This window comes from Polyodon spathula, chromosome 1 (assembly GCF_017654505.1).
Source record: "Polyodon spathula isolate WHYD16114869_AA chromosome 1, ASM1765450v1, whole genome shotgun sequence".
Taxonomy (NCBI): Eukaryota; Metazoa; Chordata; class Actinopteri; order Acipenseriformes; family Polyodontidae; genus Polyodon; species Polyodon spathula.
Window position 1 is genome coordinate 28,008,444 of NC_054534.1, and position 14,102 is coordinate 28,022,545.

The following is a 14,102-nucleotide window of genomic DNA, read 5'->3' on the forward strand; positions in this document are numbered from 1 at the left end:
GTACATTAATAACATTGCATGAAACCAGCTGTTAACATTTGAGTATCTGCTGTTTGAAGACCTTGAAAGCAGTAAATCATTCTTTGTCACTGACTGAAGATATTCATTATATTTCCAGAAAGCTGACGTTCTGTAAATGTAGCTCCACAAAAGGCTTATTTAGCATTGTGGAAAGAGGATTCTGCAAAGTAAGATGAAAAGAACTGCTCAAAGGGGAGTTAGTGACAACGAAGCTGTGGCTGGCATAGGTATTGAGGGAATACCAGTCATATGTCAGAATGACAGGGCTAAAGAAGTAAATGTACCTGGAATGTAAATTATTTGTTTCAGACTTATCCCAGGCAGAGCTGTGTCTTGCAGTGTTAATGTAGTTCTCAACTGAGATTTCCATGCAACAGTGAGAAGTGCAAACAAATGGAATATTTCTTTATAGTTTTAGTCAATAATTTTATTTACAGTTTTAGTCAATAAACAGCAGTCCTTTCTTCTGTTGTTAAATTACCCTTTTTGGCCATGCTTTGCAATATATTGACCTTTATAATTAAATGAACAGGAAAAACCAAAGTTATTGGTTTTAGCTGTAGTGTTTCCCTGTTAGATTGGGGTTATTGTTAGGAATGTTAGATTGTTGCACAGGTAACATAAAGCATTACCCATTTTGTTATACACAGCAAGTTATTATTGAGTTAAAGGAATGAGTGAAATGGTTCTAATAAAAAGATGGTCCTAACAGAGGGATTTTTTCAGCTTGCCTACAAATTTAAATTGTATTTTGTTTTTATGTAACTGGTAACACAAGTTAAATTATTGTATTCATAAACTGCAATATTGATTCACCAGAAACACATATTTACAGGCTGTGAAAGTGTTGTTGCTCTGAATACTAGCATTATTGTCAGTCGATACTCACAAACATTATAGCTGTAAGTGAATTTAAAACTCCTCAATAATGTGATCCAAGTCATTATTTTATTACTATAACATCTCAAAAGGCTCTGCAAATGTCTGTGATATTCTTTGAGCGCTGGATGCAGAAGCAGCTCCTTTGTTTGTGTCCGTGGTATCTCTGTAGTGCAGGGGCCTATCAGATACGCCCCTTTATTCCGGCTGCATTCATCTCCTATCGGTCACACTCGGCCATTGAAAGGTTTTCTCTGCTTTTTCGGAGAAAAACGACTAGAAACCTGTGCTCTACGTCTTTTTGATGACGTCGTACAGGGTCTGACATCAGACTGGAAAGGGAAAATTGAAATGTGGGACCTGGTCCAACATATGACTGCAAAGGGATAATGTGTTTTAACATGAGCCACTAACTATTTCAAGGTTTAGAGCCGTGCGCAGGAAATGGGACCATATGATCCAGAGAGGCAGGGTATGAAAGAAGCACAAATAAATTAATGTAAATTATCATCAAAATTAAGTTTTAAAATAGCTGTCTCTGCTGTTTAATAAAATAAAAAATAAAAACTACTACAAAAATACTACAAAATAAGCATTTGTTTTATTTTTATGTAGTTTTTGTGTGACTATTGCGTTCCTGAAAAACCATGTAAGACTTTGATCTTTCCACTGGAATGGTCTATCTGTTATTATACAATAACAAAGAGCAGGTGGGGCCCAGGAGACGTTTACAGTTTGTTCATCTCTAAAATAACAGGCTAAAAAAGTGAACTTAATATAGCAAAACATTCACTAAATTTGAGAAATTTGGGCTTTGAAATGTGGTGTTGTGTCTTAATGAGCGAGCTTCGCTAGGCAGAAAGATTATTTTCCAACAGCAGCAGCCTTGAACTGCCAGGGTTTTGCATCGCTGGATGCATGAACAGTCAATCCCACAGGGCCCTTCAAATGGTAACTGCCCCTATACAATTAATAAAGAAGTAACAACATACTTCACCAATAATCTGGCCCAAAACTTCACGCTTTTAACCCAAGGTCTGAAGGTGGGTGTTCCAACACCACACCCTCCATGTCAAATGTATTTGAACAAGGTATATTACTTTGTAAATAACAATAAAGAGAAATTACTCTTATGTTGCTTCAATAATTCAAACGTAGCAGGCTTTGCTGCATGGATGGTTTGCAAAATCGGAACCCACTTGCCCACACCACTAAAATCAGGATCAAGTTTGAATTCCTCCAAACCCTCCTATCCTGCAATAACACAACACTGTACAGTGCAGATAAAGAAACATAAAAGAGGATCCACAGTGATTTTATCCGCAATTATATCTACTTGGAAAACGGTTAAGTCCTTGTACATGCAATGTGCTCTGCATTTACAGTACAGTACGGCCTGAAAATAGTTATGGTAGATAAGGCACACAGAGGAGATGATACAGTAACGCTGCGAGTGATTACATTTTAAGAACACATCATACACTGCTTTGACATGCAAATTCATTTTTAAATCAAATATTCATTTGAAGGAGTGGGTGTCTATAATGCAATAAATGATCAGTGCATATCATTACACTGAAACCCCCACACTAAAGGTTAAAGGCTCAATTTAGCCCCTGTCTGCAAAATAAACCTGTACTGCTGGAGTATCCACTCTTGTTTACTGATATCAATCTGGGAGTGCATGTGTGACCTTCTAATTTAATACAAACAGTCACTAACTGTCATACTGTATATGCTTCAGGACTACCTTGAACAAATATCAAGAGTCAGACTGCTTTTATTAAGGTCATTCTCATCTTACACTGCTGGGAATTAACAAGACATTTTTGCATGTATGATAAATAAATAAATAAAATGAAACATACTACAGTAAATGCTAAAGAATCTGTTAGTTATTATTGTAACATTGTACTGTAGTCTTGAGGAATAGTAAATGATAAAACAAGCACAATTAAAATTCAAATCTATGGCAAACCACTCACTTCCCACATAGCACCTTCTAACATGCTGATCAACACCACCTTCAAGCAACGTAAGGGGAATCCTCCGAGGAAGGAGATGGCAACAGTATCCAGCAATAGACTTTTCTGTTGATACTCCTATGAGTAGGTCACACTGCCTAATTACATTAGAGGTACAGCTTGTTGATGTGTCACACCTCAAGCAGCAATGTGACAGAACATTTCAAAGGAATCACTGACTGTTTAGATATTTAACCACTTGTCATCTGAATGCCAATTCAAAACACCCCTACTGTACACTGGATTTTATATTGCATCTTGCTTATTTTTAAATGGTTTCAGTTAGCGATAAGTCCAGCACAGACAAATGCAGATAGTGAATAATGTTTATCGTCTTTTAAAAAGTATAGGGTCTTTCAGCTTTCCTAACTCTCCAATATCAGGATATTGAAATGTTCATGGATAGTAACACCTTTATGACATTTTTGTGTTTTCTTTATTTAAACGTAGCAGTCACTGGAGTAATCTTATTAAAGACATCAACTACTACTACTCCAAAGAGTGTGCCATCAGCCGACAACTTCTTTTCATGCTGCAGACCCACCATGCAGCCACCTCAGAGCTATAGTGACGGAGAACAATGCAGCTCTGGGCAGCTTACAGGTAAGCCCGCAGGCACCCAGCCAGACTACAGGGGTTGCTAGTGCGCAGTGATCTGAGGATACCCTGGCCACCTACCTATATACGCAGAACTTCGATTCTCTTTACATCTCTGATTAAAATACAAATATATTTCTTATTTGTTAGTCCAAGAAATGGAAATGTATTTAGGTTTAACTGAGGGTTGGATTCACAGATTTACACTACAGGGGGTGGAGATAGCTGGATAGATACTCAGTGTGTTTCATTGTTGTTGTAAGTGCAGCATCCTGTGCTTCCAAGCTTGAGTGGGTTGGGCAGTTATTTTAACAATTCTTAAGAACTCTTAAGGACATATTTAAACAAAAGATACCTCAGAAACTTCTTGTACATTTAGTACAAGAGTGTGGAGATGTTCCTGCACCATCCTGAGGAGAGGGTTCTTTCATTTTGGGAGGCATGTCTTTTTCCAAAATGTCTGGAGTGTCTTTCTGGTCTTCCACACCACAGCCTCCTTTGCAGCTTTGTGTCCCTTTAGAGTGGTCTATGGATCCCATTACTCAGCATTGGATGCCTCTGACAGCTGTAGAGGCTCGCTTCAAAAGAGGGCAGCTCAGGCTGCCTGATAGGAGGGATCCTGGACCACACTGTTATCATATAACACTACATCTAATAAATGTTATTACCGCTGATCTTTATCTACGCTGTTGCCTCATTCGCTGAATCAACATAATATATGTTATCAGTTTATGTGTAGATAGAGGGCAAGAATGCTTCTATTGCTGGTAGTTTGTATATCCAGTGTGACACATTCAATTGGCTGCCGGAGCCAAAAATATGCACAGAGCATTTTTTAGTCTGAATTTGCTAAATTTGTATGACCTTCATTATTTCCCTGTCCTCTGCCCCTATTAAAAATTCCAGACATAGAAATAAACTGACCACCCAAAAAAAAAAAAAAAAAAAACACTTTGCTCCCAGACTGTTAACTCAATCCAATTATATATGTTTCTGTTTCCCTTGAATTTGACTGTGACCCTGCAGTCTCCTAGTACTGTGTACAGCATATTAAAAATGTGAATTCTACTGTAAATAATTACACTTTCACTTGTGTTTATTCGATACATAATAGGAAGTCCAAAATATAACATTGAACAAACATATTGACGTTATATTATGGATAAAACAGAAAGCTTCTCTCTAGTTGAATCATTCAATATTGCTGTAATACCCTTAAAAAAAGATAATCATAGTCAAAGCATAGCGAAGTGTAATAAAGCATAGTGAAAGCATAGTGAAAGAAAGCATGGTGAAGCATAGGCAAGGATTGTAAAGAATAGCAAGGTATGGTAAACCATATTCCTAAACATGGCAAGCCAGGGTAAGAATGTTGAACTATCATGCAGAAATACAGTGGTAAACTTTTAGAAGTGTAAACTGCTTTATAAAATGTTAATATATGCTTATAGATAGACACTTAAATAAAAGGTTGATCCATGTTTTTAAAGAGGAACTGCTCCTGTCTTTAATTAAACTTGTTATAGTTCACAATTTTTTCCTGGAGTTGCTAAAGTTTCCTTATTTCAGTGAGGAATCTGAATTGTTAAATTGTATTGCTATCAATGTTGACATACTTTCCTTAACTTTTTTCATCTTTATCTTCCGAGGCTGTATCAGATAAGCATTGCTATTGGTTCCTACACCAAACAGGAACCATGCTAAGCCTATCAAAGTCGGAGCAGAGACTGATGGACAGTACGGTTGTATTCTAAACACTGGCAGCACAAGAGCATTCAAAACATGGGGGGATGTCCCAAGGTTTTATTTTCACATAAGATCTCTTAGCACTCTTAATTTGCTTGTTGCAGTAGCATATAGTGTGTTTAGACCAGGGTAGGTTTCCAGTAGTGTCAATGAAATACACAGTGGCAAAGGGTTTACATTAGGAGTCTGTTCAAGCAGGACTGTGCCACTTTTCTTACTTATCCGGCCATTAAGCCTCAGTTTTATAAATTCATAAATCTCAAGAATGGAGCTTAAATAAAGAAAGGAACTTCAGCGCTTCTACATTTGCAAGTTTTCAACATTTTCATATTTCTATAAGATATTGGCCCACTGATTATTTATGAGCAAGAGGAGGCTGTGTGGTCCAGTTGTTAAAGAAAAGGGCTTGTAACAAGGAGGTCACCAGTTCAAATCCCAGGTCACTTACTGAGCAAATCACTTAACCTCCTTGTGCTCTTTCTTTTGGGTGAGATGTTGTTGTAAGTGACTCAGCAGCTGATGCATAGTTCACACACCCTAGTCTCTGTAAGTCGCCTGCTAAATAAACAAATAATAATAATAATAATGTATATAAAGTATCTGACATTATCCCAAAAAAATCTAATCTATGTGCTAATTCTGGTAGAAAGCATCACTGTCATCTGTAAATTAACAAGTTCACGCAGAAGGTTTTCTGCATGATAAAGGTCACGACTGATTCATCGAATATAGATGAGCTGAAGTCACTGTGATTCCCAGTAGTGTTGTATTGTATTGGCTTGGGTTTGTCCTGGCTGAACAGCTCTGTATCGGTATGTACAAAAACATGGTTCCTTCAAATTCAAGCACACCTACTAATCTGCCGGCCTCTTAGATGGAGTTAAATAATCAAAATGCCAAGAGAATTCAATTACTATGAGGATTATATTGTATAGTACTATACATGTTTAATATTGATAACCCATTAGAGGAGCTACAGAAAGCAATTCATGTATTTACTTCACTGTGCAATCAAAACATTGTTTGTGAAGATTACTAATGAAGATAGTTTTTTTTTTTTTTTTAATGAAAGAAACATTATCTTTAAGAACCAGTGTGAGTCATACAGCAGGCAGATTCTCCCTCTACAGTAGCTGAAGACAGGTAACCCCTCCCCAAAGCACCTACACCATGAAACTAGAGACTTCCAACGTCAATATTCATTAAAACACATCAGTGTGCATGTCTGGCTAGCAATATCATATTTGTCGGGGTGTGTGTGTGTGTGTGTGTGTGTGTGTGTGTGTGCGTGTGCGTGTATATATATTACTTTCATTAAAATATGTTTTGCTCCACATTTTGCCAATATTGCCCTGGATAAGATTATCCACCAAATGATCTATATTAAGTGTGTTCTCAGCTTTACAAAATTAATTTTCTAATTATTTGTTTTAAGTCTCCAGTATGAAAGGGAGGGTGAATTAAAACTCTGTGCAATCATCGTGCATATAAAATAAAATAAAACAAACACACATTCCCCAGATATCCAAAACGATCTGTTTTAAAACATAAAATCCAGCATTAATAAGATGTCATGCTACCAGCTGTTTTATCAAACTGTGCTTATTCATCCATGCATCATTAACGCCCTAAAAATAAGTCAGACTGTGTAATTAGAGCAGATATTGATGGAACGCGCTATGGGCAAATCGATGTCTAGAAAGATTGACACCGATTTCAGTACTCATAACATTTACCTTTCATTAAAAACTCCACACAAAGTTTTATTTCATAGCCTTTAATAGCAATTTGGATAGACCCTCAGTCACAAAAGTATCAATTATTCCAAATTCTTTTTATTTAATAAATAATAAATACTGCACATAAGTTATTCTGTGATAATAAGGAATGCACATGTCCAGCCACACAAGTGGAATAGCACTCTATTGGTTCCTTATTGTGCTGCCAGCTTTGTAAAGAATATGGCCATAGTTCACAGTTAGACAGCACAAAGCTGCAATTGTCAGAAATTATCCGCAATGTAGCCCTGGTTTTTTAAAAATGTCTTTCACATTCCCCGTTCAGGAATGTTTTCACAGTTTTAAGCCTTCTAAGTTTTGCTCCATTGAGAGCTACAAATTATCACCCTGCTTTGTTGTCTTCAAGATTGAATTCATCGCTGCATGTCCAGACAGAACACTGCATTCTGCAAGCCCACGTCCATTTCAACAAAGCAAGATTTATAAAATCTTTAATGTCTGGTTCCAGCCCAGCATTCTCTCAGGGAGGATCACTTGAACTTTTCGTACCTCTGTCACCAAATATCACTTCCAGTCCTCCTTGTCTTCAACATACTGATAACTCCACTACGACTTTGTGAAAAACCCTCTTTTTAGAAATCCGTCCTTTCACTTTTTTTGAAAGCATCCCCAATAACTTTCTATCCTCAGTTACATCTCTGCAGCAGCATGTTTAAGGCATATTCCATTCTGCTGCGCAGATCCGACGAGCATCCAGTCACCAGCAGTGTGGTCAAATGGAAAGTGGTGGAAACACGGTCCTCGTTGATGTAGGTAAGCAGGTATGCTATGTCTCACAGTCACGTTTAACTCCTTTACGGTTTTTAACAAAACCCCCCCAACTGTATTTTGTAGGTAAAGGATCTATCCCTATCACATGAAATGAAATTATGTATTTGTAAAATACCTAGAAATCTTAATTACGTTAAGTCAGATTTCTTTGAGAAAATGCCAACATAGGTCCGTATATTACTATAGTGTTTTTTTTTCCTAGATTTTTTGGGGATAGTGTCAGATATATTATATATATATATATATATATATATATATATATATATATATATATATATATATAAATGCGTAATATATATAAATACAAAATATTTACTGGCTCTCCAATTAAAATATTTACCTGGAACGTGCCATCATTAAAAAGCATCATTAATGCTTGATCTGACTTCAGCCACTGAAGAAGGTAAAGCCTGGGTTTGCGAGTATCTGTTACACCAGGCAAATCACCACCCTGTCAAACAAAAATGGCCAAAGCAATGAGTAAACATAACTCAAATGCAAGCCATTACAACAGAACAACAGAAAACACAGAACTGTATAAATAGCCCTGAGGGACTGAACACTTACATCCATTAAGTTCTCCTCCATGTAGTGTGCAAAGTATTTCAGAATGGTATTTTGACTGATGAACTGTTCTGGTGCATCAACAGTAGAAAACACAGAGCACTGGCCAAGCTCAGCATAATAATGGATAGTCCTGAAAAAAATAAAAAAATAAAAAAAAAGAAGAGAGAACTCATTAGGAATGTAGCACAAACAGTCTGATGAAACACTCTGTGAATACATGCATTTTTACCATCTGATATTCAGTCTACTTACTTCTTATCGGCTAACAGGCTCATGTGGGTTCCATTGTTAAAGAGAACGCCGACTGTGTGGTCTGAAAGCTGGTACCCAAAGCCGTATTTGTTGGAATAGTCAACCCACTTTGTCACCCACTGAAATGTGCTATTCAAGTGTTCGTTTGGGATCGTATCAGCTGAAACAAACAAAAATAAAATACAAAAAATCAGTATCCTGCAAAAGATCAAGATGCCTTTAGAGAGAGAGAAGTCAACACCCCACCATCTGTTCTCAGCCTTGCTGTTCCTTAAGAGCCGTTCTAGAAAAACTGAAAGACCCACAAGCCACACAGACCAACTAAATATCAAGATTCTTACCTTCAGGCATGTTTTCAAGACAGCCCCTTAGAACTCTGGTAACAGTATCAGCAACACTGCCCATTGTACTGTCTTCAAGACCTACAAAATAGCAACACCACAAAAAATGATTAGGAACAGTTCTTCACGAATGCTTTTTTCTGAAAATTATGCCTTGGACTAAAAGAGCCTTTTAAAAAAGCTTGCTAGTATCTCATCAGTTTTATTTACTTGTGGCGTTGTATTTGGACCAGATTAGTTTACTTACATTCACTGCTACTGCTACAGCTTCCAAGTGTTCCCCTCACAATCATCCTTATTGTGTCACGAATTTGTTGTTTATTTTCTTTCATCAATGCTGTCTGTTTACCGACTGGGGCAACAGGAGGTATGGTATCCTGCAGAGAACAAATACATAAAATGAGTAAATCGTTCAATTTACACAAAGTCAGACTGCATTTGTTTTGCTTTCAGTCTAGCTGAATTTACTATGTATCCTTCAATAATCTATTAAACAGATTGATATTCTTCACATGACTCACCTCATGGGACTTGTGCTTGTGGGGTTGATGGCTGATGGAAGACTTCTTCAGTTCATGACGAAGCTTGTGTATTTCATCTTCTTCTTTGGTTAATTTATCTGTAACAAATTACAAAAACCAAAAAAGTTAGTTTTTAGGCCATACTACAGACAAGGATGTGTCATTAACAAACCCCTATTGAACTGTGAACTAGACAATGAAAAAATCTCTATCTTATCTTGTTTAGTTCTATGACTACCAAGCATCACACCACAGTCTAGGTCATAATCAGAGGTGGAATTAACCTCTGTTGCACTTCTTAAGTACCCACTGCTAAGTACTGCCTTGTATGGATACACATTATCACGTGGCAGTTGCTTTCTAAAACAAATGGATTATATATTAACTATTTTTTGCACTCTGTGGCAGATAGATGATAACAAAGAAATACTTACTTAGATTGTCATAGTACTTTGCCTTTTCTTTCTTCCCTCCAAACAGTGCTGCTGCAGCCTTCCTGAAGAAATTCTTGGCTGGACTTGATAAGTGGAAGTCTGGAGCAGAGTGGCAGCAGCTTGAAGACAGTCTTTCAGGTGTAAACCCCTGTAATAAGAAAATTGAAATGTGGTTCTATTCCTGCACAACACAGCCACTGACAATGCTTGCATTTAACATCAACAGCCGAGCACAGCAACGGACCTGTGTGAAAAACTCGTGTCTCATGATGTCGTTCAGGCTGGGTCTGTCTTGTGGATTCTTGGACAGCATGCTTGCAATCAACTGCCTGGCGTGAGGCATCAGGGAGGATGGCATTGTGTACCTGGCTTCTCTTATACATCTGTAGGTCTCCTTCAAATTTGTTGTCTCAAAGGGGGGCCTCCCAAGAAGCATTGTGTACCTGTAAGGATAAATATCAAATTATTTAACACTTCAATATTGTTTTATTCTTTGCTTTCTAGCTTCTGGGTACTTGACAAGCAGCTCTTGTCTACTGCTTCGGTCGGTCTCCAAGATGCACTTGTAAACTAGACTTAACGAGCATTTCCTAGAAATTCACCAGAACTGATTTATGAAGCGCAAAGAATTAGAGCGAAAACAACACACCAACAAAAGGCCAACAATGTGTTCCAAGTATACTTACATTACACAGCCCAGAGCCCAGACATCCGATTCACAGCCATGCCCTTGTTTGTTAAGAACCTCAGGGGACAAGTAGTTTGGAGTTCCACAGATTGTCCTGGAAAAAAAAAAAAAAGCATTAAAAAGATCATAACCGGATTTGGAATTCCTTAAATGATTAGCTTAGCGAATCAGAATGTATTTTATAAGAAGAACAAAAGAAGAAAAAAAAACACACACACACCTTCTCCTGTTATTAACTGGTTCCAATTTTGCAGCCAACCCAAAATCTCCAACTTTAAGATCCATGGATTCATTGATGAAAAAGTTACCTGTTAAAAGATTGGAATAAAATGAACATATTTCAAATTCGATACCCAACATGCACTACAAAATTGACATAAAATGTAAACTTACAGTAATGTTAAAGTTATCATAGGGTAATGATTTCTAAAACGCATAGAAACGCATTAAAATATTTAACAGACATATGTTATATAGATGCAACACACACCTAATTTAAGGTCTCTATGCAGGATGTCTTGCTCATGCAGACATTTCAGTCCAGAGACGATTTGTCTGAGGTAGTATCTCACTTCTGGTTCTGTCAGCACCTTCCGTGCTTTCAGTATGTGAGCCAATGACTGCATTAGAAAAAAAAAAAAATAATAATCACCATGTGAAACAAAAAAATAAATTTGGCAAATATATATTTGTCATTTAAAATGGTTTATGACGAATAATGTTGTCGCTAATAAATACTCAGACAGTACTATATATGTTGTATTATCAATCAATGGTGTACTTAGGAGTAATATGTATCGTTTTGTTTATCAATCTGAGTACTCGTATACAGACATTTCAGTTCAGGATTAGGATAAAATACCTACCCTTCTGCTGCAGTATTCCAGGAGGATGTAGATATTTTCTTTGTCCTCGAAGTGATGGTAGAAGTGAACGATATGTTTATGGTGCAGAGTTCTATGCAGCTCGATTTCTCTGTCAATCTAAAACGAAAAAAAAAGGATTTGTAGATAAATCAATGCAAACATAAACAAAAATAAACAGATATGCAAAAAACAAAAACACATTCGCGCACATACCTTGTCCCTTTGGTGAGGTTTGGCGACCCGTGTGTGTGGGATTATTTTTGCAGCATACAGTTTGTTTGTGGTCAAGTCTGTCAATTCGTAACACTTTGCAAAGCCACCCTAAAATAAAACAATATAAAAATAATCAATACAATACCATCACCCATAACTGTAATCGCTCAATCAACAGCACAGATTAATGTGTCCACCTGACTGAGTTTTTTTGCCCTTAATTCTAGCACTTTACATGGAAACTATCGCAAACGACAAATTGAAGCCCAACAAAGTTGATAAAAAACGCAATATTCTTTCCAAGCTTGAGAACTCTGAAATCTGATATATATATATATATATATATATATATATATATATATATATATATATATATATATATATATATATATATACTTCACCAGCAGTATTTTCGATTCTTTATACTTCACCAGCAGTATTTTCGATTCTTAAAATGTAGCTCCACGGTATCACTTATATTATTGTGTTTTTATCCGACAGGTTTTGCAAAAAAAAAAAAAGTATGTCCTTGTCAGAGATTGAGGAGAAAACATCAGGTAGTTTACCTTTCCCAAAACTTTGCCTCTGCAGTAACATTTCCCAGTCGTGGGGTCTGTTATGATCCGTGACATCTCGGGAGCTGTGTGTGTGTGGTCCACTGATTTCTTTCTTCGAAACTCGCTCGGTTTGTTGAGTGCCTGCTCACACATTGTATTGCTTGTTGGCTGGTAAGAGATAGTCCGTATTACTTCCATAACCAAACCTGTGACTTGGTCTAACTTCCCATTTGGTACACGATGAAGACTGTCTTTTTATTTTATACCAATCTGTTCCGCCCACTGTCACCGGCTCAGACGTCACAATACAGGAGCGCCATAGAGACCTCCTCCATTTCTGATTGGCTCACACAACCCGAATACAGTCACTGATCTCTACCAGCTTTCATCCGCACCGGGGAGTCACATAAAACAGGCGAATAAATTCGATAGTACAAATAGTATGTTGCAGAAATGGATCAGCCAGACAATAAACATTCATATAGAAGCGATAGAGAATAAATCATGGGTAGTGTGTGATATGCAAACCACCGGCGTTTAGGATATCACAACCCTTTGGTGGGCATTACATTCTCATTTATCACACTATCCCATGCAGTATTTTTTATAATCTCAGTTGAGGTGGGTTTATTATTATTATTATTATTATTATTATTATTATTATTATTATTATTATTATTATTATTATATTGTTGTTGTTGTTGTTGTTGTTGTATTCCTGTCAGAGGTTTTTCAGTTTGACAGCTCGAGCTGGGGTCGTGCTCTGTTGCTGGTGAGTGCGTGTTTCCCGTAATAACGTGCAGGTTATTGGAAATATCACCTGAATGAGCCCATTGATAATATGCTCACGAGTTACTATTTACATATAAAGTACAAGTAACATTATCAAGTGAACACCGGTGGGGTAACAATTAATCAAGCTGTGTTCGTTTGTGATTGTAACCAATACAAAACCTTATTTAGCTTCATATTTGGTAATAATATTCAGATAAGGTTCGTTGAAAAATACAATTTTTTAAACACCCGTATGCTAGCAACAATACCTTCAGTTAACCTTGTACATATAAATATATAAGCAATGCTGCTGTGTATGCAATCCTTCCACGTGTTTTGTACACATACCGTACATCCACTCCCACAGAACTAGACAAGGAGGAAACAAAGGGAGGTATATGGCGCCACCAAGTGGGGGATATTTCTCATAGGTGCATTAGATCGGTCTGTGTGCTCCTTGGTCTTCAAGTTTATTTACATCAAGTTTCAGTTAAAGCGTTCTGGCACCCTCTGGTGGTTACCATGCGCAAATACATTTTGGAGTACTGAAATTCTACTACGCCTGTCAATCTCTCCATCTATCCATATGCCCCTATACAAGTTACCATGGTTATAAGGAAATGTAAGATACAGTAAGAAATGTAAAATCAGAATGCAGATACTGTTGCACTAATCCAGTCACACACACCAAATTTAACTGGTGGGTTTAATGCTGAAATCCTCAGTAAATACATATATTTTACTAGGAAACAACATGCATGTGGCCACCATGTGGGGAATGTTTCACATAGCATTTCATGCTACAGTAACACACACATTGCAGTAAGGGAAACAATGTAAAGTGGAACTTTCCCACAAATTATCTACAAACGTGCATATTAAAACATACATCTAGCATTATTATTATTATTATTATTATTATTATTATTATTATTATTATTATTATTATTATTATTATTATTATTATTATTAATTAATTAATTAATTAATTTAAAAATATATTTTTTTTTTTTATTTTTTTTTTTTTTCAATGATTACAACTTTTCTGGCTA

At 36.7% G+C, this 14,102-nt stretch overlaps 1 protein-coding gene across 1 annotated transcript; it reads right to left on the reverse strand.

Annotated features, from left to right (window-relative positions):
- Positions 1 to 7,082: 7,082 nt before the first annotated feature.
- Positions 7,083 to 12,507, reverse strand: LOC121316785 (serine/threonine-protein kinase PLK2-like). Its single transcript, XM_041251979.1, has 15 exons — positions 12,286 to 12,507; positions 11,720 to 11,827; positions 11,507 to 11,623; positions 11,131 to 11,260; positions 10,861 to 10,948; positions 10,639 to 10,734; positions 10,197 to 10,395; positions 9,953 to 10,100; positions 9,519 to 9,616; positions 9,245 to 9,374; positions 8,998 to 9,078; positions 8,657 to 8,816; positions 8,405 to 8,534; positions 8,126 to 8,288; positions 7,083 to 7,832 (listed from the first exon to the last, which is right to left on the reverse strand). Exons 1-15 carry the CDS (start codon positions 12,472 to 12,474, stop codon positions 7,693 to 7,695), a joined length of 1,977 nt encoding a protein of 658 aa, XP_041107913.1. The 5' UTR covers positions 12,475 to 12,507; the 3' UTR covers positions 7,083 to 7,692.
- Positions 12,508 to 14,102: the final 1,595 nt, after the last annotated feature.

Excerpts from the sequence above, each read along its gene's own strand:
- LOC121316785 (XM_041251979.1), bottom strand. The coding sequence starts at position 12,474 with ATGGAAGTAATACGGACTATCTCTTACCAGCCAACAAGCAATACAATG. Across the intron at positions 11,261-11,506 it reads TGGAATACTGCAGCAGAAGG|TCATTGGCTCACATACTGAA; the intron begins GTAGGTATTTTA and ends TTTCTAATGCAG. Across the intron at positions 9,375-9,518 it reads ACAAGCACAAGTCCCATGAG|GATACCATACCTCCTGTTGC; the intron begins GTGAGTCATGTG and ends TGTTCTCTGCAG.